General features: G+C 47.9%; 2 protein-coding genes and 1 non-coding gene across 5 annotated transcripts in view; all 3 read left to right on the top strand.

The window, feature by feature from the left end:
- Positions 1 to 6390, top strand: part of TBC1D25 (TBC1 domain family member 25) — a 14250-nt gene extending 7860 nt beyond the window's left edge. For both annotated transcript variants that reach the window (XM_007450872.1, XM_007450871.1), the window contains exons 4-6: positions 4098 to 4225; positions 4366 to 4554; positions 4793 to 6390. In XM_007450872.1, coding sequence (XP_007450934.1) covers positions 4098 to 4225; positions 4366 to 4554; positions 4793 to 6154 — 1679 coding nt within the window. In that variant the 3' untranslated portion in view covers positions 6155 to 6390. The remainder of the gene's footprint in view (positions 1 to 4097; positions 4226 to 4365; positions 4555 to 4792) is intronic.
- An 8586-nt stretch (positions 6391 to 14976) lies between these two features.
- On the top strand, positions 14977 to 18576 carry RBM3 (RNA binding motif protein 3). 2 transcript variants are annotated; one of them, XM_007450874.1, is made up of 7 exons: positions 14977 to 15075; positions 15678 to 15797; positions 16037 to 16143; positions 16791 to 16896; positions 16996 to 17089; positions 17580 to 17665; positions 17999 to 18576. In XM_007450874.1, the coding sequence occupies exons 2-6, from the start codon at positions 15695 to 15697 to the stop codon at positions 17638 to 17640; spliced, it is 471 nt and encodes a 156-aa protein (XP_007450936.1). In that variant the 5' UTR covers positions 14977 to 15075; positions 15678 to 15694; the 3' UTR covers positions 17641 to 17665; positions 17999 to 18576. The 2 variants fall into 2 exon arrangements, with proteins under 2 accessions (XP_007450936.1, XP_007450935.1); XM_007450873.1 differs by lacking the exons at positions 14977 to 15075; positions 17580 to 17665; positions 17999 to 18576 and having other exon boundaries at positions 15695 to 15797; positions 16996 to 17162.
- Positions 18577 to 21967: 3391 nt separating this feature from the next.
- TRNAG-UCC (transfer RNA glycine (anticodon UCC)) lies at positions 21968 to 22040 on the top strand. The gene has a single exon. It is a non-coding gene; the product is annotated as a tRNA-Gly (tRNA).
- Positions 22041 to 24861: the final 2821 nt, after the last annotated feature.

The following is a 24861-nucleotide window of genomic DNA, read 5'->3' on the forward strand; positions in this document are numbered from 1 at the left end:
TTTGCGGTACACGGGCCTCTCACCGCTGCGGCCTCTCCTGTTGCGGAGCACAGGCTCCGGACGCGCAGGCTCAGCGGCCATGGCCCACGGGCCCAGCCGCTCCGCGGCATGCGGGATCCTTCCGGACCGGGACATGAACCCGTGTCCCCTGCATTGGCAGGCGGACTCCCAACCACTGTGCCACCAGGGAAGCCCTGAAATGCCACTTTTGTCATATACTGAGTTCCCATATGTCCTTGGATTTATTTCTGGGCTTTCTATATTGAATTCCACCAGTTGGCTCTGTTTGTCTCATGCTATGCTAACACCATATTTTCATCACAGTGGTTTTCTGATACATTTTAATAAGGCAAGCATTGCCTTCCTCCCACTATTCTTTTTTTTTTTTGGCTCTCCTTTTTCTTAACTATTCTTAAATGTGAATTCTTTCATATGAACCTTAAAATAATTTTATCCAGTTCCAGGAAAAAACCCACTACATCACTGATTGGCATTGCACAACATATATAATTTAGGGTTTGGGAGGTTTGACAGTTTTATGATAAGGAGGTGCAGTATGTATAGTACATATTGTGTAATACTGCAAGAAGGGCCTGGGGCAGCACCCCATAATGAAACGTGCATGTTTCTTCAGGGAAGTGTGTGCATATTCACACTTAGTGAGTTACATAAAGACTAGATATAGGGCTTCCCTGATGGCGCAGTGGTTAAGAATCTGCCTGCCAATGCAGGGGACATGGGTTTGAGCCCTGGTCTGGGAAGATCCCACATGCCGCGGAGCAACTAAGCCCGTGCACCACAACTACTGAGCCTGCACCCTAAAGCCCACGAGCCACAACTACTGAAGCCCACGTGCCACAACTACTGAGCCCGTGCACCACAACTACTGAAGCCCACACACCTGGAGCCTGTGCTCTGCAACAAGAGAAGCCACTGCAATGAGAAGCCCGCGCCCCGCACCAAAGAGTGCTCACCACAGCTAGAGATAGCCCACGCACAGCAGTGAACACCCAACGCAGCCAAAAATAAATAAATAAAGTAATTTATTTAAAAAAAAAGACTACATATAGTCACATGTCAGTTCAGATCCGGTTTTGCCACTAGATGAGTTTGGGCTTGTAGAAATCCTTTGTCCATTTTATTAACAGGTTCTTTCTTTCTTTTAAAAGTCAATATAGAATATCTCTCTTTTCCTGTCATGTGTTTGGTCTTTTATTTTTTTTAAAACTCACTGAGTTATACACTTTTATTTATTTTTTAATTTGGTTGCACCGGGTCTTAGTTGCGGCTCACGGGCTCCTTAGTTGCAGCATGTGAACTCTTAGTTGCGGCCTCCATGTGGGATCTAGTTCCCTGACCAGGGATTAAACTGGGGCCCCCTGCATTGGGAGTGCCGAGTCTTAGCCCCTGCGCCACCAGGGAAGTCCCATGTTTTTGGTGTTGAGTGGTGCTCTTTCTGACATTCACATGGCTGCTCTTGCTTTCTGCTTGTGTTTGCCAGGTATACCTTCATGTTTCTTCAATTTTTAACCTTTCTTTGTCACCTAGTTTTAGTATGTCTCTCACAAAATCTCCGTAGCTGGATTTATGCTTTTTTACACAATTGACAGTGAAATCTTTTGAGCACTTTCCCCCTCCAGTCTCCCCCACCCTCCGTAGCCCATGAAATGGAAGCTTTGGAACACTTCTCGTTCTCATCCTTCTCCTGCTCCCTAACCCTTAACTTCTGGGCTTTGCTCCAACAGTAATTTTTTCTCTTTTTCATTTCCAGGCTATCATTATCTTTTCTTTAGAGTCCCTCGCTTATGTTTCAGGAATCCTAACATAACAATATTACAAACTCCCAGTCACAGTCTCTTTGTCATTTTATGTTTAACTGTATATATTAAAAACTTGTGGCCTGTCCCCATTTACCCTCCCTTTTGCCTTCCCCCACCCACCTTGAGCCCTTGTAGTCATTCAGTAGTCATTTCTTAGAGAACTTCTTTGTTCTCCAGTAAGGTGCATGCGTTAGATGTATGCTAATGATCAGAAACTTCAGTCGTGGTGGATACGTACTGGGTTGGCTGGATGTCGGACCCTTGGATCTCAGGCCTCTTTTGTCAGTACTCCGTGGGTGCTGCAAGCCACTATCTTGCTTCCAGAGTTGTGGGACAGAAGCCCATTGGCAATCTGACCTTCTTTCAGTTGTAAGCAGCCTGTTCTTCATCTTTGGAGGCTGGCAAGAATTTGTCTTCATTCTTAGAATGTGGGCACTTCGCCAGCAGGTGAATAGAGTTGGGGGAGCCCGTGGTCTGTGCTGTTCATTGATTCATCCTACCTGAGACCTGCCGAGCCTACCTGAGACCTTCATCTCAGGGACAGTTTCCTTTATATCTGGGTAATTCTGTCTCCACCTGATCCCTTTGCTCCTCCTGCATTTCTTAGGGTTTGCATTGTCAGGTCTCCTGGACTTGTCCTCCAGGTCTCTCTGCTTTCCTCTCAAATCATCAAGCTTTAGCTCTGTGCCTTGACAGGGGCTCCTCTCTTTGGTCTTTCAGACCATTGGTGTGACCTTCTTTATTTTACCTGTTGAGTAGTGCAACCTTCTTCATTTTATGTGTTTTCATGTTTTAGAAAAGCCCACTCTGGCAGCTGTTGGGAGAGGGTGCAGAGGGGCAAAGGGGAGGCAGGGACTGGTTGGGAGGCAGTTTCAGGTGAGAGGCGTGGTGTGAGCTGAGAGAAGAGGTGGAATTGAAGTGTGTTCTGCATGCAGAAGCTATGGAGCTTGGCGATGGTTTGGCCCTGGGAATTGAGAGAGTGGGAGGCGGCAAGGACATCTGTGAGGTGTGGGACTTAAGCAACTGAACAGGTAGAGACACTGTTCACTCACATGAGGAGCAGAGGAGGAGGTTATGTCTAGAGTGGATCTTGGGCTCCCCTTTTGGACCCCTTAGGTTTGCAGTGCCCCATGGGACACCTAAGGAGAGGCAGTGACATCCACTTGTGGCCCAGGGTTTGCTTCCCCCTCAACTCTGTGGGAGAAAGTACAGTGGACTTCATGGAAATGTTGCTTAGTGATGGCATTTGCCTGCAAATGACAGTGGCTTAAACAAATCCCAGTTGATTTGTTTCGTATAATAGAGTTTGAAAGCTACTGGTCTTTGCTGTTGTCAGCTTAGCAGCTCTGTGGCGCCAGGGCCGACATCTCTTAAGTCTCTCGAACTTACTCAGGTGGCCACTGCTGCTTCAGCCACGTGACATTTGAGGTGGGCAGAAAGGATGCAAGGGGGAGTAAAGAAGAGAGAGAAGGGACAGACTTCTGCTGATGTTCCAAGGGCCAGAATTGGGTAGTATCAAGCATAGCATTGTTTCTTCTAACATGCATGGCATACCTGTTCTACAAATACTTTTGCTAAAGTTTATCTGGGCCCTGGAGTAAGGTAAATGAGATTCACATCCCAGCCCTACTGTTGCCTTGGCCACTTACTAACTGGTCCAAGCTGTTTGTCATGGTCTGCAAAATAAGAATGATAATGGCAGTCTATACCAATTGTGGGAGGAGAACTAGCAGGAATATAAGATTAAGAGCTTGGGCTCCTGAGCTTTGGGCCTGGCCTTCAAATTTCAGTTCTTTCACCCACTTGCTGTGGGGCCTTGGGCAACTTCTAGTCCTGACTATGCATGTTTCCACATAGAGTGGCGATAATAATAGTACCTAACTTAGAGGATGGATGTGAACATTAAATGAGTTAATATTTGCAAAGGGCTCAGAACGCTTCCTGGCACTTAGCCGTATGGAAGTGTTGTCTACTGTTCTTATTGTTTATATTGACGTTAAGCCCTGTCACAGTGCCTGGCACATAGTAAGTGCTTGATAAATATTACCTTATATCATTAAAATACTACTATTAGAGTCTGCTCAGCCATTCTGTGAGACAGTTTCCACAAGAGGATTATTCATGGTTTTATTTTTTACGTGATTGGGATGACATGGGAAGGGAGAGTGGAGTGGCTCATTGCCCTGTGGGTGGCCTGGCTTTGGAGGGAGAGGAACCCCGCCCTGAGGTCTGGGGTTCTCATCCGCATTCTCATACGGCATCATTCTGTGTGCTCAGGCCCGCTGCTGGAAGACTGGGACATAATCAGCCCCAAGGATGTCATTGGCTCCGACATGCTGCTGGCTGAGAAGCGGTCATCGCTGACGACAGCTGCCCTGCCCTTCACACAGTCCATCCTCTCTCAGGTGCTTTCAGGGAGCCGCGGGGCCCAGCTGTGATTGGAGGGCAGGGCATCCCTGGTACCCCCGATTCCGAGCATGCCGGTTGGTACCTGCCCCTGGCCTGCCCGGCTGAGTGGTGGCCTCCCTCCCTCCTTCCTTCACAGGTGGGCCGCACCTTGTCCAAGGTCCAGCAGGTGCTGAGCTGGTCATATGGGGAAGACGTCAAGCCCTTCAAGCCTCCCCTAAGCGATGCAGAGTTTCACACATACCTGAACCACGAGGGCCAGCTCTCGCGCCCCGAGGAGTTACGCCTGCGGATCTACCATGGTGGTGTTGAGCCCTCCCTGCGAAAGGTGAGCCTTCTTGGTCACTCATTGGATCCGTCATGAATAGCTCAAGAGACACATGCGGTGAGCCACACTCTCGGGGGATGGCGTGGAAGTATTCCAGCACAGCAGGCTTACCTTCAGGAGGGGCAGGCTTTTCCAAAGGAGGGCAGAGGCCCAGGGTGGCTGGGTGGTGATGGAGCCACACGAGGGTGTGGCAGCTCATCTGTAGACCCTCAGCCTCATCCCTTTCATCCCTGGCCAGGTGGTATGGAGGTACCTTCTGAACGTGTACCCAGACGGGCTGACAGGCCGCGAGCGGATGGACTACATGAAACGCAAGAGCCGCGAGTATGAGCAGCTCAAGAGCGAGTGGGCCCAGCGAGCGAGCCCCGAGGACCTGGAGTTCATCCGCAGCACGGTTCTCAAGGACGTGCTGCGTACCGACCGGGCCCACCCCTACTTCGCAGGGCCCGAGGATGGCCCACACCTGCGGGCTCTACACGACCTGCTCACCACTTACGCCGTTACCCACCCACAGGTGTCCTACTGCCAGGGCATGAGCGACCTGGCCTCGCCCATCCTTGCCGTCATGGACCACGAGGGCCATGCCTTCGTCTGCTTTTGTGGCATCATGAAGCGCCTGGCTGCGAACTTCCACCCTGATGGCCGTGCCATGGCCACCAAGTTCGCTCACCTCAAGCTGCTGCTGCGACACGCCGACCCTGACTTCTACCAGTACTTGCAGGAAGCCGGTGCTGACGACCTCTTCTTCTGTTACCGCTGGCTGCTGCTCGAGCTCAAGCGCGAGTTCGCCTTTGATGACGCTCTCCGCATGCTGGAGGTCACCTGGAGCTCACTGCCCCCCGACCCTCCCGAGCATGAGGTAGAGCTCGTGGGCCCCCCCAGCCTGGTGGCAGACACTGGCTTTGGGGGCCACAGGGGACGGCCCGTGCGGCAGAGGCACATGTTGAGGCCCGCCGGTGGAGGAGATGGTGCTTTTGAAGATGCTGTTGACCACTTGGCCACCACCAGCCAGGGGCCTGGTGGCGGAGGGCGTCTCCTGAGACAGGCCAGTCTGGATGACCTCCAGCAACTCAGGGATAACACAGGCCCCAGGAGGGACCTTCTGGTCCAGCTGCCCCACCCAGCTGCCCTCATCAGCTCCAAGTCTCTCTCTGAGCCCTTGCTGAACTCCTCAGACCCACTGCTTTCCTCCTCTTCCCACCCTGATTCCCCATCGTCTTCATCTCCGCCATCCACCCAGGACGCCTCTCCCACGGGTGACGTGGCTGCAGGATCCCCCTTGATGCCAGAGGTGGGCTCCCCACAAAACCCTGGGAAGTCCCTGCCACCCCCACCCCCACTGGGCCTGCCCCCGCCCCAGGAGTTTGGCCGAGGGAACCCATTCATGCTTTTCCTGTGCCTCGCCATCCTGCTGGAGCACCGCGACCATATCATGCGCAACGGGCTGGATTACAACGAGCTGGCCATGCACTTTGACCGCCTTGTGCGAAAACACCACCTGGGGCGCGTCCTACGCCGGGCCAAGGCTCTCTTCGCTGATTACCTGCAGTCAGAGGTGTGGGACTCAGAGGAGGGGGCCGAGGCCACAGCCCCATCTTGATCAGACTCCCTCCAGCCCACTGTCAGCCCCACCAGATATCCGTTCTTTGCCAAGAGGGCCTACACATGAGACCCCACCTCCCTGCCTGCCAGCCCTAGACATGTGGGAGCATAGTGCCCTCTCTCCCCAGGTCTGAGAGTATGGGGCTCTGCTTCAGTACTGCCCCATGGCGACCACGGCCTCTTTTTTCTGTTTTTGTTGTTTTGTTTTTAACAATTGTACTTTGCACACATGAAGGTCACTGTGGTCTGTGTATTTCTCTGCCTTCTCCCTGGTTTTTGTTGTAGATGGAGTCCCCAGGGCCTCTTTACCTGCTGGAGCTGAAATACTTCCCATTTCAGGTGAAGGGCAGTTCCTGCTTCCCCAGTGGCAGGAGAATGGATGCTGAGAAATCAGTTCTAGAAGGTGAGCCCAGGTTGAGGACTGCTTGAGGAGGCCTGAGGCTGTTTTGTGGTACATCTGTCTGCCTGTAAGGGTCTGGATGATGTCTGTGAATGTATGTTTTTAGGACAGGCCCTTGAATGAGGGATGGGAGAGAGAGTTCCTGATTCAGAAAGGGCAAGATTCATTACAAAGACTGGGAAGTATGGGCTACTTAGAAACATTGGGCCAGCTACCTCTAGCATTCCACACGTCACCATTTCTAGGATCCAGCCCCTTCTCTGTGAGTCTTATGCACTAATGCTAGTGGTCCTGGACAGGGGTCTAAGGTTCCTATTCTCGTCACTTGCTTTGGGGACAGCTTAAGGGACTATGGCCTTGCCATGCCTCAGGCTGTCAGCACTAAACTGGGTTTCCAGCTCATGGATACCTGTCTTAACCATTTCAACAATAGAAACCATTTATTTGCCTTCTCCGTCCCACTACTGTGGACAAACAAATCAAGCACTGATAAAGCTCAGGCCCTAAAAGGAGTCACCCACCTGTGTGGAGGATAATGATCCAAAAAAAGTTCATTTTTCCCACTTACCTTCTCAGAAGGCAGATTCTCTCACAGGCTGAGTGCTGTCCCTCCACAGAAGACATGGCAAATGATGGATGAAGTAACTTGGGGTCCTTCAGGTCGTGGGCTCACTGTGCCAGGTTCTGGCCAGAAGTTGCTGCTCTAGGCCATACTGACAGGTGAGGGGCACGAGGGCAGCTATCCTCTTATCTGTCTCTCCCAAAACAATGTCATATAAAGCTGGAGTTAGCTCTCAAAAGGCTCCCATCACCCCCCAGTATTGGACAGGAGGCTGACCACTCCTCAGATGAGGGCTCAGTCACCGGAGGCAGGACAAGACCATTCTGTGCCTAGGGTCTCCAAGACTGTGGGTCTAACAAGTACGGATAAGGGGCTCAGGCACCCTGGCCCCAGGGGCCATCCAAGATATGGGAGAATCTGGCCCTCTGAGGACCTGAAATGTCCCCTTTGTCAGTAACCAGCTGACACCCTCTGGGTGTATTCTGTGATTTATGAGCTTAGATATTTGAGAAGTCAGACAAGTCAATTCTGCGTATGGCAGCTTGGGACCTCTGAAGGCCAGAGGAGTCCTTTCTGTGAACAGGAGGCTCAGATAACCAGAAGGACAGAAATCTCTATTAGTTTCTGAAGTTACTTGGGACTTCTGGTTCCCGCTAAGATGGCAGACATCACAAGCCACTGATTCCCTTGCCCAAAAACTACTCTGGAGAAACTACAGAGGGAAACATGAGTTCCAAAAACTAGCACAGCTATGAAGACCTATGAGGAGATGGAAGGTTATCTTTAACTGACCTGTGTTTTGAGTGGTAGATGGCTGGAGGCAACAAATACAGGACAGGTTAGAGATTTAAGTTCTGGATGGTGCCTCTCCCCCATGTTGCCTTGCCTGCCCCCTCATTGCAGAAATCATCCAAACCACTGGTACAGGTGTCTGGTGGGGGGACTAGTATCAGGGTATCAAGAACCCTGCTGAGGGGAGGAAATGAGCAGCCAGAGGAGTGATTACTCCCCCACTGTCCCACTCCAGACACCAGGGCTAGTGGTAACACCTGGGAGATGACCCCCCCCCCCCTTAGGGTTTAAGGATGAAACCTACCAGCAGAATTGTTGGGTGGTGTGATCGTAGATGGGAGTGAGAGCTCTACTTGTGTGGTGCCTGGGACTCTCCACCCTCTGGCTCATCTCCCCTCACATCCCTTTACCCCTTGGACTCCAGGTGATTAACCAGAGTCAAGTCTGGCCTTCAGCCTTCCCTCAGTACAGTACCAGCCAGAACAGCTGCTCACATCAGGGGAATATGAGCTCACTGCCAAAAGAACAAGACACCCGGGCAGTATAACGACCTCCAGTGAAAAATAAACTGGATGTATTAGTTATCTATTGCTGTATAACAAATCACCCCCAAACTTAGCTTAAAACAACAAATATTTATTTTCTCGGTTTCTGAGGGTCAGGAGTCTGGGAGCAGCTTAGCCATGAGGTTTTGGCTCAGGGTCTCTTCTGAGGTTTCAGTCAAGTTGTCAGCCAGGACTGCAGTCAGCTGAAGGCATGACTTGGCTGAACGACCCAACACTAACGTGGCCCACTCACAGAGCTGTTGGTAGGAGGCTTCAGTTTTTCACCACGTGAGCCTCTCCATGGGGCTCCAAACAACACGTGGTCCCAGCAGGCAGGCAAGAGACCGTAACCAAGACAGAGCTGCAATGTCTATTATAACGTAACCTCAGAAATGGCATACCGTCACTTTTGTTGTATTTTCTTGGTCACATAGGCCAACCCTAGTAAAACATGGAGGGGAACCACGCAGGATGTGAACATCAGGAGGCAGGGATCATTGGGGGCTATATCAGACTGGCTACCACACTGGGTGACATACAGTATCTGAAGCAGAAGTACTGGGACATACAGATGAAGACTTTTAAATAAGTACAATAAGAGAGAAAATATAAAACAGGAACAAGAAATAGAAAAAGGACTCAAAACAATATAAGGTATGAGTATGATGGTAGAAAAAAAAGAAACAAAAATACTGTAAATGGAGAAGATGAAATGAGATGTCAAGTTTTAATATGATAGTAAGTACAAAAAACATTTAGAACACCACCCTCAATGGATTTTGTTTTTTTAAAAAAAGGTCCTGGGCTTCCCTGGTGGCGCAGTGGTTGAGAGTCCGCCTGCTGATGCAGGGGACACGGGTTCGTGCCCCGGTCCGGGAGGATCCCACTTGCCGCAGAGCGGCTGGGCCCATGAGCCATGGCCACTGGGCCTGTCCGTCCGGAGCCTGTGCTCCGCAACGGGAGAGGCAACAGCAGTGAGAGGCCCGCTTACCAAAAAAAAAAAAAAAGGTCCAACTGTATACACACACACACACACACACACACACACACACACACACACACAGGGATGTTGAAAATGAAAGGATGAAGAAAATATATAGCAGACTAATAAAAGCCCAAAGAAAGCTGGGAGAGACATCCTAATAGCTAACAAAATGAAATTTCAGATCGCGAAAAACAAAGAAGGACATATACTCATTAACAAAGAATATATGTCTACCATAAACACATATACTCCTAAGGAGACCAGAACAATACATTTTTAAGCTTGATATATAATTTCATATATATGACACACGTTCCTATATAACCCTCCACTTAACAAATGGAGAAGACTCCTTTTATGCTTTCACTTAATTACAAAAAATGGACCCTGTTAGGGCACAAAGAAAGCCTCAATGAATTCAAAAGTATCAATATCAACCATGTTCTCTGACCACAATGCAATAAAATTAGCAATAATGAAAAGCAATTTAAAAAAGGCCCCAGGAGTTCCCTGGTGGCCTACTAGTTAGGATTCTGGGCTTTCACTACCATGGTCTGGGATCAATCCTTGGTTGGGGAACTGATATCCCACACAGCACGGCCAAAAAAAAAAAAAAAGGCCCCCATTTTTGGAAACTAGCATTACTAAATAACCCCTGGGTAAAGGAAGAAATAAAGGAACTTTAGAAATACTTAGAACTAAACAGTAAAAACACTACATGCAAAATTTCTGGGACACAGAAAAATCAGTTATTAAAAGAAAATGCATAGCTTTAAGTACATTTATCAGGAGAGAAGAAAGGTTGAAAAATAAATGACCTAAGCATTCAAATCAAGAAGTTGGGAAAACAGCAGAGGAACAAACCCATGACTCCATGAGTCACGAAGGAAATATCGTTAAGGAAGGAAATAAGTGCCAAAGAGAATTTTTAAAGTAATGATAAAGAATAGCAAAATGAAAAGCTGGTTCTTTTAAAATATTAATGATAGGCCTCTGCCAAGGCCCCTTTAAAAGAATGCAAAATACAACACAGAAAAAGGGAAATTATAGACACAAAAAGGCTCAATATTGGAAGCTAATACATTCGAAAACCTTGATGAAAGACTTAAGTTTCTGGAAAAATTAAAATGTGCTCAGACTGATGCGAAAAGAAATTGAGAGGGCTTCCCTGGTGGCGCAGTGGTTGAGAGTCCACCTGCCGATGCACGGGACATGGGTTCGTGCCCGGTCCGGGAAGATCCCACATGCCGCGGAGCGGCTGGGTCCGTGAGCCATGGCCGCTGAGCCTGCGCGTCCGGAGCCTGTGCTCCGCAGCGCGAGAGGCCACAGCAGTGAGAGGCCCGCGTACCGCAAAAAAAGAAATTGAGAAATATAACAAGTTTTAAGAAAATTTGAAATGATAGTTAAAGACACTCCATCTCGGGCTTCCCTGGTGGCGCAGTGGTTGAGAGTCCGCCTGCCGATGCAGGAGACACGCCTTCGTGCCCCAGTCCGGGAAGACCCCACATGCCACGGAGCAGCTGGGCCCGTGAGCCATGGCTGCTGGGCCTGCGCATCCGGAGCCTGTGCTCTGCAATGGGAGAGGCCACAACAGTGAGAGGCCCGTGTAAAAAAAAAAAAAAAAAAGACACTCCATCTCATTGTAACGAAAAGCTTCAGGCCCAGACCCAGATGGTTTTGCAGATGTAATTCATCAAACTTCCAAGGAACTGTTAATTCCCAAATATACAAATCGTTTCAGAAACTAGGAAAAAAGCAAAAGCTGCCCAACTCATTTTTTGAGGCCAGTACAGTCTTGATTCTAAAACCAGATAAGGAACATACAAGACAATAAAGTTATAGACCCATTTCACTTATGAATATAGATGCAAAAATTCTAATAAAATATTAGCTACCCGAGTTCAACAGTGTTAGTTTAGAAAAAATCATAAGTCGGGCTTATCCCAGGAATTCAAACATAATCCAAATTAGAAAATTAATGAGTGAACTACCACATTAATAAGGAGGAGAAATCATATGATAGTCACAAAGCAGAAAAAAAAATTTGATAAAATTCAGCACTTGTTTATGATATTAAAAAAATAACTGAGCAAACAAAATAAGAGTAGAAGAGAACATCTTTGACTTGATAAAGGTTATGTGGCAAAAAGAGCAAAAATGCCCAATAGAAAAAAACAAAAACAATTTTTTTAAAAGAAAGAAAACAACAAACAAAATGCCTAATAGAGAAAATTTAAACACATTTTCCCTCTAAGATCAGGAATAAGGCAAGGATGTTCCCTCTCAATATTGCTACTTAACATACAGCTGGCCAGTGCTGTAAGGAAAGAAAAAGAAATGAGATGTAAGTTTTGGAAGGAATTGATAAAAACCCATTTGTAAATGATATGACTGACTACCTTAAGGAACTAACAATGACCAGAAAAACTGTTACGACCAATGACAGTTCGGCAAGGTTTCCAGATCAACCTATAAAAACCATTTCTCTACAATAAGAAAATAAAGTATCTAGGAAAGAATTTAACCAATACAAAAGACTTCTACAAGAAAAAAAATTGGGGGCTTCCCTGGTGGCGCAGTGGTTAAGAATCCGCCTGCCAACACGGGACACACGTTCAAGCCCTGCTCCTGGAAGATCCCACATGCCGCGGAGCAACTAAGCCCGTGCACCACAACTACTGAGCCTGCGCTCTAGAGCCCGTGAGCCACAACTACTGAAGCCTGCGTGCCTAGAGCCTGTGCTCCGCAACAAGAGAAGCCACCGCTATGAGAAGCCCTCGCACGGCAACGAAGAGTTGCCCCCACTCGCCGCAACTAGAGAAAGCCCGCGCGCAGCAATGAAGACCCAACGCAGCCAAAAAATAAATCAATCAATAAATAAAATCTATTTAAAAAATTTTTTTAACTCTAATAACAAATACTGTAGGCGATCTGAATAAAAGGAGAAACATCTCATGCTCTTTGCTTGGAAGATTTTGTGATGTATTAGCTATGTATTGGTAACAAATTACTCCCAGACTTAAAACAATAATCATTATCTCAGTTTCAGAGGGTCAGAATTCTGGGAGTGGCTTAGCTGGGTGGTTCTGAACCTGAGTCTCTCATGAGGTTGCAGTCAGGATGCGGAAGGGGGCTGCAGTCATCTGAAGGCTTGACTCCACTTCCAAGAAGGCCCACTCACATAGCTGTTAGCAGGAGGCTTCAGTTCCTCCATAGGGCTGCTGCATGAAGTACCAGGTACTGTCCCATAGAGAAAGCAGTCTGTGTGAAAGCAGGAAACTGAAGTGTATTTTTTTTTTTTTTAACGGTACGCGGGCCTCTCACTATTGCGGCCTCTCCCGTTGCGGAGCACAGGCCCTGGACGCGCAGGCTCAGCGGCTATGGCTCACAGGCCCAGCCGCTACGGGCATGTAGGATCCTCCCGGACTGGGGCACGAACCCGTGTCCCCTGCATTGGCAGGCGGACTCTCAACCACTGCGCCACCAGGGAAGACCCGAAGTGCCTTTTATGACCTAGTTTTGAAAATGATGTGCTCATTCTGTGCATTACAAGTGAGTCAAAAGTCCAGCCTACCCTCAAGGGCAAGGGAACTAGGCTCCAACTCTTGAAGGGGGCATTATCAAAGAGTTTGTGAACATATCTTAAAACCTCCACAGGTAATATTATTAAGATATTATGTTGCCCCAAATCTATTAATTCAATGCAATCCCAACAAAACTCCCATTAGTGTTTTTTTTGTTTGTTCTTTTGTTTGTTTTTTGTTTTGGCCACACTGCACAGCTTGTGGGATCTTGGTTCCCCGACCAGGGATCGAACCTGGGCCCCAGGAATGAAAGCACAGAGTATTAACCACTGGACCACCAGGGAATTCCCACAGATGGAATAAAAATATAATGCTGGTTGAAAAAAAGAGTAAAAAAACTCCAAAACAAATGACACTACCATTTAAATTAAAAGCATACCAAGGGACTTCCGTGGTGGTCCAATGGGTAAGACTCTGCGCTCCCAATACAGGAGGCCTGGGTTTGATCCCTGGTCAGGGAACTAGATCCTGCATGCATGCTGCAACTAAAGAGTTCACATGCCCCAACCAAGAAGTCTGCATGCTGCAACTAAGTTCCTGTATGCCACAACTAAGACCCAGCGCAGCCTAAATAAATACATTTTTAAAAAAGCATACACAAAAATGCACACTTTATATGAAATCACATCAAAAGATAACATTAAACCCAATAAAATAGTTAACTGTGGGAGGAAGAGAATGATAGTTGGGTGCAGGAATAAAAGAATAAATAAAATGAGAGGCTTTGTATAGAACAACCATGACGATGTGTCACGAACTGTGAAATATGATCAGAGCTCAGACACTTTGAGAGGTAAATAAGTACCTCTAATTTTTGCATGGGGGCTCAGATTATCAGAGGGCTAAGACTAGCACATATGTGGGCAATGTGAAATCTCTTCACGTCCATCCTGGGCATAGAAGTCTGGATATGGCAAAAGCCAGACAAGTCCATTTTGTGGATGCATACCATACCGTACTCCAAAAGTTAAATGTAGTCTGTGTTTGGGGCGCTGACCCTTAGCAGGCTGGACAAGTCCATTCTATGGATGACATATTTGGAGTCTCTGAGGGCAAACTAACCCATTCTTCCTTAATGGGGAGTTCAGAAACGAAAAGTCTGTCAAATCCATTCATTGTAAAGGTAGCTCAGACACTCAGAAGGCTGAACAAGAACAAACTGTGGGGAGTGGGCTCAGACACTCTTTGCTTTGGATAAGTCCATTATGTATTGTGAAAGTCCTTTCTGTGGATCAAGGGTTCAGCAACTCTGAGTGACAGCAAAAAGTCGTTCTGTTGGATTGGGATTTACTCCTTCTGAAGATTGAAGCATCCTCCTCTGTAGAAGGCACCTCAGGTGGTCCACTGGTAGGGAATTCGAGAAACTGGCTTCAGGAGGCTGTCAGATAAGGATGAGGGCTGAAGTTATAAATGAGAAGGAACGATGCCAGGGAAAAGGGTCCCATAACAGGTGGCTAGATGTTGGGCACAGAGAAGGAAATGTAGGGGTCAGGGTCAGGGACTAAGAAACAAAGGGTCTGATGTTAAGGACTGTGAAGGGCGATGACGTCAGGGACAGTGGGGAGATAAAACATCGAGGCCTCGAGAGGTATGAGGTTAGAGGACTAGAAGGTGAAAGAGGTTATCAGAGGACGGTAATTATGTCCTCAGGGACCTAGAGGAAGACGTCAAAACCAATGGGGGAGACGACGTGTGAGGGTGATGTCCGGGACGGAAATGGGTGTGACAGGGAAAAGGCTCGTGCGTGTAAGGGATGAAGACGGCTGGGGCCAGTGGAGAGATGCTGAGGCCAGGGGGAACCAACTACACAAACCTCGCCTCCATTCCCGGAAGCATACTCAGCGAATCGATCCCTTCGCGTTGCCGTCCCTTCCTCCCACCCCGCCCCCTCACTGGCGTCAGCCAATGAGTGCGCACGCTGGCACGCGTGACGGACGATCCGTGACGTACCACTACGTACGCTTTATCAGGAGTCTTCCCGCGCGGCTCCCTTCCCAGTCTCTCGGCTTCTTGGCGGTAGCTGTCTCTTCGGTCTTTTACTTAATTTCCAGGTAAGCAGCGTGTTTTGCGGAGCCACCGCTCCTCGCCCCACTGACGTGTGCCACGCCGGGCAAGAGCGAGGTGCGCGAGTGGGGAGAGTACCGGCTTCTGACACGTAGGCTTGGGCTTCTCCGGGGCGGGTGGGTCCCGTGCTCGGCGGTGACACTTTGGTTGCTGCGAGGCTGGTGCGCTATATCTGATTGCGAGGAATGCTGGGAGGGCTGGCGGCGTGGCTGGTGGCAGTGACCGCGCGACAGCGGAGGCCTGGGTGGGGGTGGGGGGGTTTTCTTACGTTACCGCCGCCATCTTGTTTTGCGGGTGCGGAGGGAGCGCAAGGGTGTTCTGGGCATGCGCGGCCGCACAAAATGACGGGCGCGGTGGCGGGGGGTGTTGTGGGCATGCGCGAAGGCGGCCCCCAAATGGCTACCTCGCTGAGTTTGCCCCGTAGATTCCCGCCGGTTTGGCCTTTGTGTGTTCTCCATAGTTACCCCTTATTTCGTTCCTTTTGTCTCTTCTGTGTTCTCTCCTCTCTTCTATCTTTTCTCATTTCTCCAATCTCTTCTTTCTCCCAATTACACTGCTTCTTCCACTCTTTTTCTTATTCTCTCCACAGGACTTGAATTTACCGCCATGTCATCTGAAGAAGGGAAGCTCTTCGTGGGAGGGCTCAACTTCAACACTGATGAGCAGGCTCTGGAAGACCACTTCAGCAGCTTCGGACCTATTTCTGAGGGTGAGACATGGGCCAGACACGTGATGGGGGGTGTGTGTGGAAGGAAGTCTGGGGCCCATACATTTCAGGAAACAGGAGAAAAGGGTCAGGATCCCAGGCCTTTACATTACTCCTCTCCTGCTTTTGTTCCTAGGTCTAAGACTGAGAACTCGATAACTTTCCATTGAGGATCGGTGGGAGGAGGGTCCAACACCCTTTGCCACTTGTCCTCTTACCTCTCTCCCCTCTCCGTTTTCCAGTGGTTGTTGTCAAGGACCGGGACACTCAGCGATCCCGGGGTTTTGGCTTCATCACCTTCACCAATCCAGAGCATGCCTCAGATGCCATGAGAGCCATGAATGGAGAGGTGAGGCCGCCTACCTGCATAAGGGCCCTGCTCCTATCTGTCACTTCGACCATTCTTTCTGTTTTTCCCTCTGTGTCTGCTAGGGGCAGCGCGGCCACCAAGCTCCGCAGTGCCCACTCACAGGAGCGTGACTGCCTTCTGTTCTAGGGGGTGGAGGGCAGCGGCAGACAGAGCCGGGCTGCCTGGGAGGCGACGACTGGTCCTGCATGAGGCCGAGAAGCCACCTGTGGATGGTTGACCTGCTCTGGGCTTAGGTAGTAGAGTCTGCAGACCTGTGGGCCTGGCCCGGAGAGGACCTCGTGAGTCTTCTGGGATGGACTCTGAAGCCTCAAACCAAGAGAGGTGTCTATCTAGCCCTAATAGTCGGGCAGCTTAGAGGAGTGGGGAGGAGAACTCAACCTGAGTTCAGTCAAGATGTAAGTAGTAGCAGGGGGAACACGGTGGATTCAGGTCATTTTGTGGGATTCTGTAGCTCCTGATAAAGCCATTCTGGTCAAAGGAGCTTGTTCTGGAATGTGGTACCCAGAACCTGGTGCCCGGCAGGAATTTCTGGGCTCTTTTGTCCACCTGCCCAGCCCGCTCTTACCTCATCCCTGCTCTCTTTGACTACCAACCCATCCATCCTCCTTGTGTCTCCCCACACCTAGTCTCTGGACGGTCGTCAGATCCGTGTAGACCACGCGGGCAAGTCGGCCCGGGGAACAAGAGGGGGTGCCTTTGGGGCCTATGGGCGTGGTCGCAGCTACTCTAGAGGTAAGTGCAGTGGTAAGTTTGATCATGGGATGTGGAGGAGAGTTGCCTGTGAGCCTATGTCTGGACAATTGCCATTTGAATATTTTTTATCTGCTGTAGGTGGTGGGGACCAGGGCTATGGAAGTGGCAGGTATGATAGCCGACCTGGAGGATATGGATATGGATATGGAAGGTCCAGAGACTATGGCGGCAGGTGGGTAGCCAAGGGGTTGGGGTACTCTGGTGGTGGTCTTCCCTCTCCCCAAGATCTCAGCTCGGCTGCCTGAGTATTCATACATTTCTTACTGTGGTGCTACTAGTGTTTGCTTTTACAAAATTATAATGAAACTACACAATAAGTGTGAAACAATAATTTGGGTTAAATATAACAATAAGATATTAGGTCATATAATTGCAGTGTGCAGTAGACAGTGACACATACACGTTTATTGTATTGTCTTGATTAATTGTGTGTATTCTATTAATGTTTAATATGGTTTAAAATGCTATACGTAAGTTATACATAATGTGATTATTTGATGTTTACTTGGTGTTCACGTTTAACATCTCATTTTACACGTTAAAGTTTATATTCTAGTACATAAAAAATGTGACAGGATTTGTAAGTATACATGGTTTTTAGTATTATCAGAAGGTGTATATAAGATGTTCCTGTGATACTACTGTGTGTGTTTTTTTCCCAGAAGCCAGGGTGGTTATGACCGCTACTCAGGAGGAAATTACAGGGATAATTATGACAACTGAGATGAGGCATGCACACCTAATGTAGGTGAGGCTTCTGTGTTGCCACCGAGCAGACTTCTGTGTACCAGTCCTGTCCCTCTCACTTTTCTCCTGCCTATGCATACCTCAACAAGCCCACCTGACACCATTCCTAGGCCTCCCTTGCTCTCAGGTGCCTGTTAAAGGCTAGTCTGCTTTGGCGGGTGGGGTTGGGGGGTGTCAAACCTGTCTTGTCTGTAATCATCTACTCCTGTTGAGCATGGAAGAGGTGGAGGGGTATCCCTGTTGTCTAGCCTTTCAGCATCCTCATCAGCCCTGGGAAGTGAGCATGTTGGCCTATTCCCAACATCACAATTCTCCCCCTTCTTACTGTTCTCAGATACACAAGGAATAAAACTTCTTCTGATCCAGGACCATCCCTCCAAATGGCTGTATTTATAAAGATTTTTGGAGCTGCACTGAAACATCTGTTTTAGTTACGTCAACTTTTTTTGAGTAGAGCTCCCAAGGTAGCTTGTTAAAGACCTTTCAGAAAGTTCCATGTGTTTTTTTGTTAAATTTTTCTCCCATTTAAAGACAAATTCTGAGACATTTGTGGAGTCTGGATATTTTTTCCTTTTTTTTACCAGTTTTTTAGTTCAGGCTCTCAGGAATGTTGGTTCTGGCAAAAAATGTTTGGCCAGACTGATTTTTTTAAATAATGTGCATCTAGGAACATTTTAAACACCTGTACACAATGTTTAATTATGATTAGGAAGCGGTTTCTGACTGTAACTATAAGAAATGAAGAACACGATTACTTAGAGGTGTTTTTTACTCCAGATCTCTGCCTTGATTATATAGAAGTTTCTTAAAAATGTTTGTGTCATTTTTTTTAATACTGGAAGAAAAAAATATTCTGTTGTGTTTCATGTAGTGTTTAGGATGTCTTTCACCGAGTTGATTAAAAAGATGAAAACAAATCGATATTGATAGTGCTTTTTCCTTACTCAAATTAAGGTATAGAGGCTTATTACAAATTAAAAATAGGAGAGGTTCAAGAGGGAGACTGAGAAAAGGATTTAGTTAGGGGGTGGGCAGGGACTGCCGAAAGGGTAGAGACCTTGAGTTCAAAGTTTGGTTGAGTTTGGGATTGGTTTTGGTATACATAAGGCTTGTGGGAAGGGTGGGGAGTCCAGGTGAAATCCCCTCATGGCTGGAATTGGGTTTCCTGAGATGGTCTCTTGGTCCCGTTGTGATCATCTCGGTGTCACCTTTGGAATGACTGCTTGGGTTTGAATCTCCCTGTCTTTGAGCATCAGGTAGGTGCCCTTCTCACAAGATTGTTCTGAGAATGTAGGCTAAATCCTGCCGTAAACAGTGGTGCCAGCTCCTCCTCCTGAAATACTGGGGATGGGGGCAGGTATAGTAAACTCACCTTGGTGTGAGGGACACAGGAGAATCCTGGTTTGAAAGCAGGGTTCTAGGAGCACAGCCTCTGGGTTCTGATTCCAGGATTCAAATCCAGGCTCTGCTGCTTTCCACTTATTTGACCTTCAGTGGGTCATTTAACATGTCTCAGCCTCATGGACAATTTACATTTTCTTCTGGGGGGGTCAAGTGCATTTAATAAGCATGTTTATAGCTGTTAAAAAACAGTTGGCAAAGGCATCAACCACAGGCGTTCAGTCTTCCATGGTGGTGTGAGGGTCTTCAGTGGTAAAGTGGTAGTTCCTTAGTTTTAAGTCCCTTTAGTCATGGTTCTGGTGCCTGCATTGGAGTCCCATGGGCTCTATCCCTCTTTAGAGTTTCTGATCAGTTATGTCCATTGCTTCTAACTGGCAGATACTGAGCCAAGTACCACCAGATTGTAAGTTTCAGGACATTCTAATAAACTGCCTTATTCACTCATTCATGGGGCAGGTGTTAATAGACTGATAGTGTACTCCCCAATGTGATGGTATTAGGAGGTGAGGCCTTTGGGGGGCGTGATTAGGGTTAGATGAGGTCATGAGGGCTCCACCGTCATGATGGGATTAGTGCCCTTATAATAGTCACTAAGAAAGCTTGCTTCAATCTCCTGCTCTCCGCCATGTGAGGATACAACAAGAAGTTGGCAGTCTGCAATCTAGAAAGCTCTCCCCCAGGAGAGCTTGGCCATGCTGGCACCCTGATCTAGGACTCCAGCCTCGAAAAGTATGGGAAATTTCTGTTTATAAACCACCCAGTATGTGGTGCTGTTAAATGGCAACCAGAGCTGGTGGGTTACGTGGGTCCCTGTATTGTGAGAGTTCCAGTATTGATGGCCTGTCTCCTGTGCCTCCCAGCTAGTTGAGACAGGCCCCAGGACCATTCCTCCCATCCAGTCTTGAATTTGTTTTGCCAGGTGGAGACTTGGGAACTTCAGAGACCTGCCTGGCCCGCTGATCCAGGCCCAGGTAAAGGGCCATTGTGGCTACTCCTTACTGGTTGAGTACTCAGTCTAAGGCATTCTGTTCTGGGCCTCCAGGGAGTTAAGGCTGTGGGATCTGGCAGGAGGACCACTGTTACTGCCTAGGGCGGGGGCACCTCTGCATCCTACCTCTCAGGAAGTAAAATGTCCGTCTCACAATGTGGCCTGAGACAGGATCCCATAATCACAAAGTTCCTGCAACAAAATGATCCCCCAAGTGACATCAACAAAAACCATAAATGTCCTTTCAGAAGGTGCTGTGTAGTAATCCAGCCTTCGGAGGCCCAGTCTCTTGTTTACTTGCTCTAAGGAAGGGGCCTAGAAGACAGTTTTCTTTGGCACATACTCAGCAATACAATTTCTGGACTTGAGATTGAAAACCCTTATTAAAAGCTTCTTAGTCCTTTTCACTTTGACCAGAATCTCAGTAGTGTGCATGTTTCCCAAGAACCCACTGAGACCACAAGCACATTCCAAGGTGCTTTGAGAACCGTGTCCCAAAGCCTGTGAAGACCACACCCCTGGCCTACAAGTATTTGTATTTTCAATCCCTGGATCTTACCTACCCCCCACCAAACTCGATACAAACATCTCACAGACACCCCCACCCCCTACCCATTGTGAGGTCCAAAATAAATCCCAAACCCTGCCCCTCTCACCACATGTGGCGGAAGTCACAGACCCTGCTTCCTAGCTTAGTTTTTTTATCTGCCTCAGGTTCAACGTGCAAAATGGGAATAATAGTGCCACCTCACAGAACGGTACTGGAGGTGACGTTTAGAACAAGGTAGGTCTGTGATGCTACCCCCACACCTTGCCCTACATTCTGTTTGGGGGGATGTAAACTTTCAAAAAGCTTTTTAAAATAAGTTGCTGTAAATACTTCAGGTATGTAAGAAAGCATATCGGATAACAGTGGGCAGTGTTCCTTCCACTCCTGCTTTTGGAGACAAAGCATGCCACAGTTCCTGCCTAGCTGCATTCCTCTTCCGCCTCTCACCCCTCTCCAGGCTAGCATGATCCCTTATAATTCGAAGTGCACAGAGATCTGCAAAACTAAGTTTTATTTCAAATTCGGTGACAAGACCTGAAGCTTTTCATAATCTTTATTTTTCCCACTTAGTGTGAATATGTATGCAATATACTGCAGAAGTATTAGTGTTAGGTTATGGAGAACTGCCCTAGAGTCTATGGGACATGGGTTCTAACATAACCAGTGAAGGCACAAAGAAACCTAAGGCTTCTAAATTGTTGAAAACAATCTGTGGCATTGTTCTGCGTAAACATTTCTAATATGCTGTTCTAAATTCAGTTTTAAGCTTCTTTCAAGTAAAATTCAGAAAGTTTTCTTTACTCTGTCTACTTAATAGTCATTCAAGCACAGTACTTGTGGTCTCCATTTTAAACTTTGACTGCAATCCTTAGTAAGAAGTACATTTTTTTAAATTGGGATACAGTCTACCCATTTGTCTATTTAAGTGGAAGAAAGGTTTAATGAATTAAATGTGCAAAATGCCCTGATGTTTTCTAGTTTGTTATCTGTTTGTTAACAAAAACAGTTGACTCCAAACCACTCAAATGCTTATGGAGCCTGCAGTTTAGAAAATGCAGTGTTTATAATTGTTGAACCTGGGTGATAGGTATATGGAAGTACATTAAATCACTACTATTGTAAGTTTGAGACTTTCCATAATAAAAAGTTCAAAAGAAAACTGTTAGGGGTGTGGTTTATTAGACCTTTGCGATGGCATGGGAAGTGGATGGCTGTCAGCTGTTTTTGGCTGGCTTGCCCCTGTTCCCCAAAGCCTTCTCCATTGTTACAGGCATTTCTATTCCAAGGGCCTCAAGTAACCCTGCAATGCTAGCTTGTATTTCTTGACATCTGACAATACTTTCCAGATGCTGGTCCTAGGGAATTCCCTGGTGGTCCAGTGGTTGGGACTCTGCACTTCCACTTCAGAGGTCACGGGTTCGATCCCTGGTCAGGGAACTAAGATCCTACATGCCATGCTGCGTGGCCAAAAAAGCAAAACCAGATACAGGTCCTAGAACCCCTTCCTGCCTCTCCTCCCCAATCACAGCCCTCAGGACGCCTCTGGCTTCTCCAGGCAGATGGGCCATTCCTTTGCCCGGCACCAGAGGTCCTGCCTGCCTTCCTTCAAAACCCAGGACCTTGGGGCTTCCCTGGTGGCGCAGTGGTTGAGAGTCCACCTGCCAATGCAGGGGACACGGGTTCGTGCCCCGGTCCGGGAAGATCCCACATGCTGTGGAGCGGCTGGGCCTGTGAGCCATGGCCGCTGAGCCTGCGCGTTCGGAGCCTGTGCTCCGCAACGGGAGAGGCCGCAACAGTGACGAGGCCCGCGTACTGCAAAAAAAAAAAAAAACCCAGGACCTCTTAGAAACCTTTCTCCTTAAGGGTAAAATGGGGATCATACCCATTGAATGAGTCAAGACATGGGAAACACCTAGAACAGTGTCTGGTAGTTACGTGTAGTCAATAAATGTTACCAAGCATTTGTTATGTGTGCCAGATAATAATAGGAACACAGCAACAGATAACGACAAATTTCTTTGCTTAGGAACCACATATTGGGGTCTACGGATGATAAAGTAATAAACTGGTATGTGATGTAATGTTAGAAAGTGACAAGCATTAAGGAGAATAAAGCAGAGGGAGTGAAGAGTGTTGGGGTCTTACACAAGATGGTTTAGAGAAGGTGACTCGGAGGAGGTGACCTTACAACAGAGACTTGAAATTAGAGGGAGAATGGTAGGGGAATGGGTCTGCCACGGTGCTCTGGCTGCCTAGCATGTCTCCTCATAGGCCACGTAGGCAAGCTGATCTAAGTACTGGCAGAACGCCCTGGGATCCTCGGAATACAGAGCATGAGAGGCTACATGGCCATTTCTCATTAACATCCTGTCTACCAAGGAGGCTGCCATGAGACGGTTTCTTATCTCCCGAGGTTCTGGTGAGGTATGAGGCTTTCTGTTCCTTCTCTCCCCCAATTTAAGGTTATAGAACTGCTTAGCATGTACTAGCTTTTTGGCAACACGGTATCCTACCACCCGTGCTGCAGTCATCTGGCCCCTTTTTGTTTCTGCGTTACCCTGCACGAGGGACATGAGCTGGCATCTGTGGCTTTTCTTGTTTCTGCTGTCTATGTAAGTAGCAAACATCTGAATCGAACCAGGGTATGTTTCTTTACCAGCCAAATATCTCAGCCTTACCTTTCCTTGACATCTGGAAGAGGAGAATTAGAGGCAGAAGAAAAAGCAAGTAAGTGCAAAGGCCCTGAGTTGGGAGCTTGCTTGGTGTGTGTGAGGAACAGCAAGAAGGTCAGTGCAGCCAGAGCAGAGTGAGTGAGGGGACTAGTGGCAGGAGGTGAGGTCGGAGAGGTGATGGGGCCTGGTTGTGTAGGGCCTCTGGCCGCGGGGAGGACTTTGGCTCTTTCTCTGAGAGAGATGGAGCAGGGGTCTGAGCAGAGGAGGGCCATGGGCTGACTTGGGTTGTAACAGGACCCTCTGGCAACTGTGAGGATTGACTTGGGGAGGGGCCAAGGGCGGAAGCAGTGAGGAGGCCACCACAGTAGTCCAGGCCAGCAGTGGTGGTGGCGGCAGTGGATGTAGAGAGGAGAAGTTGGATTCTGGATACATTCTGAAGGTAGAACCGACAGGATTTGCTGACAGATCAGAGATAAAGGGGGTGGGATGAGAGAAAGAAATTGTTATGAATCCACACTGGAGAACCTCACACACAAAGTAAATTGGGAATTGGTGTTAAGTAGTGTAGTGGTTAAGAGCAAGGATTCTGGAGCCAGGTGGCCTGGGTGTAAATCCAACTCCATTGCTTACTGGCTGTGCAGCCTTGGGCAGGTTACTTCATCTTTTTGTCTTCATTTCCTGATCTGTGACATGGGATAAATAATAGTACCAACTTCATAAGGTTGTTGTGAGTATTAAAGAAGGTTTTCTATGTAAAATATTTCGAACAGTGTCTGGCACAAAGTGCTTGTTATCAGTAATATTAGCGTAGGATGAGTAGAAGTATTTGTTTGCAGGCACAGAAGAGAGTGTTCCAGATCTCAGGAACAATTTGTGCAGTTTGAAAAGGATGTGCAAGAAAGCCAGTGTAACTGGAACATAATCAGATAGAGTAAGAGCAACAGGGGATGAAGTTGGAGAGGAGGCCTAAAGAGGTCGGCTTCTCACAGCAACTGGAAGCTGTTGTAGATTTCAGGGCCGAACTACCAGTGCAGAAGGTCAGAAGAGAGACAGGAGTGGAAATTGATTTGGGACTTGATGCGGGGATGGGGGTTGGGTGGGGGGACATACAGAGAGGTGAGAGAGGGATAGGGTACTGTTGTCAACACTCCTGGCTAGTTACCGGGGGTGGTGGTTTCTGGTATCCAGGATAAGAAACAGTCCAGTTCTACTTCCTGCCTGGGTCCAAATGCTAGTTTTAATATTTTCTATGTCTGTGGCCATGGACAGTAAACCCCTCCAGGGTTCACTTTCCTCATCTTCAAAGTGGGGCTAAATGTTGCACCTACCTCATTAGGGCTGTTGTGACAGTTCTATAAGATGGATATTGTTAAGAGCTTGGTAAATGCAGGCGGTCACCAAAACCAGGTGAAACGTACCCCAAGAAAGCAAGGATGGCTTAATATTTAAAAAGAAACCAGATGTAGGTCAGTGTATTAACAGAAAAAAATGAGACAAAGCAAGGGCTGTGCCCATGGAGCTATATCACCTGAGACAGAGGTACCAAACCCAGGGTCCAGTCTTTTTTTTTTTTTTTTTTTTTTTGT

Source organism: Lipotes vexillifer, unplaced genomic scaffold, assembly GCF_000442215.2.
Source record: "Lipotes vexillifer unplaced genomic scaffold, Lipotes_vexillifer_v1.1 scaffold129, whole genome shotgun sequence".
In the NCBI taxonomy this organism is placed as follows: domain Eukaryota; kingdom Metazoa; phylum Chordata; class Mammalia; order Artiodactyla; family Lipotidae; genus Lipotes; species Lipotes vexillifer.

Excerpts from the sequence above, each read along its gene's own strand:
- RBM3 (XM_007450873.1), top strand. The coding sequence starts at position 15,695 with ATGTCATCTGAAGAAGGGAAGCTCTTCGTGGGAGGGCTCAACTTCAAC. Across the intron at positions 15,798-16,036 it reads CTTCGGACCTATTTCTGAGG|TGGTTGTTGTCAAGGACCGG; the intron begins GTGAGACATGGG and ends TCCGTTTTCCAG. Across the intron at positions 16,897-16,995 it reads TGGTCGCAGCTACTCTAGAG|GTGGTGGGGACCAGGGCTAT; the intron begins GTAAGTGCAGTG and ends TATCTGCTGTAG.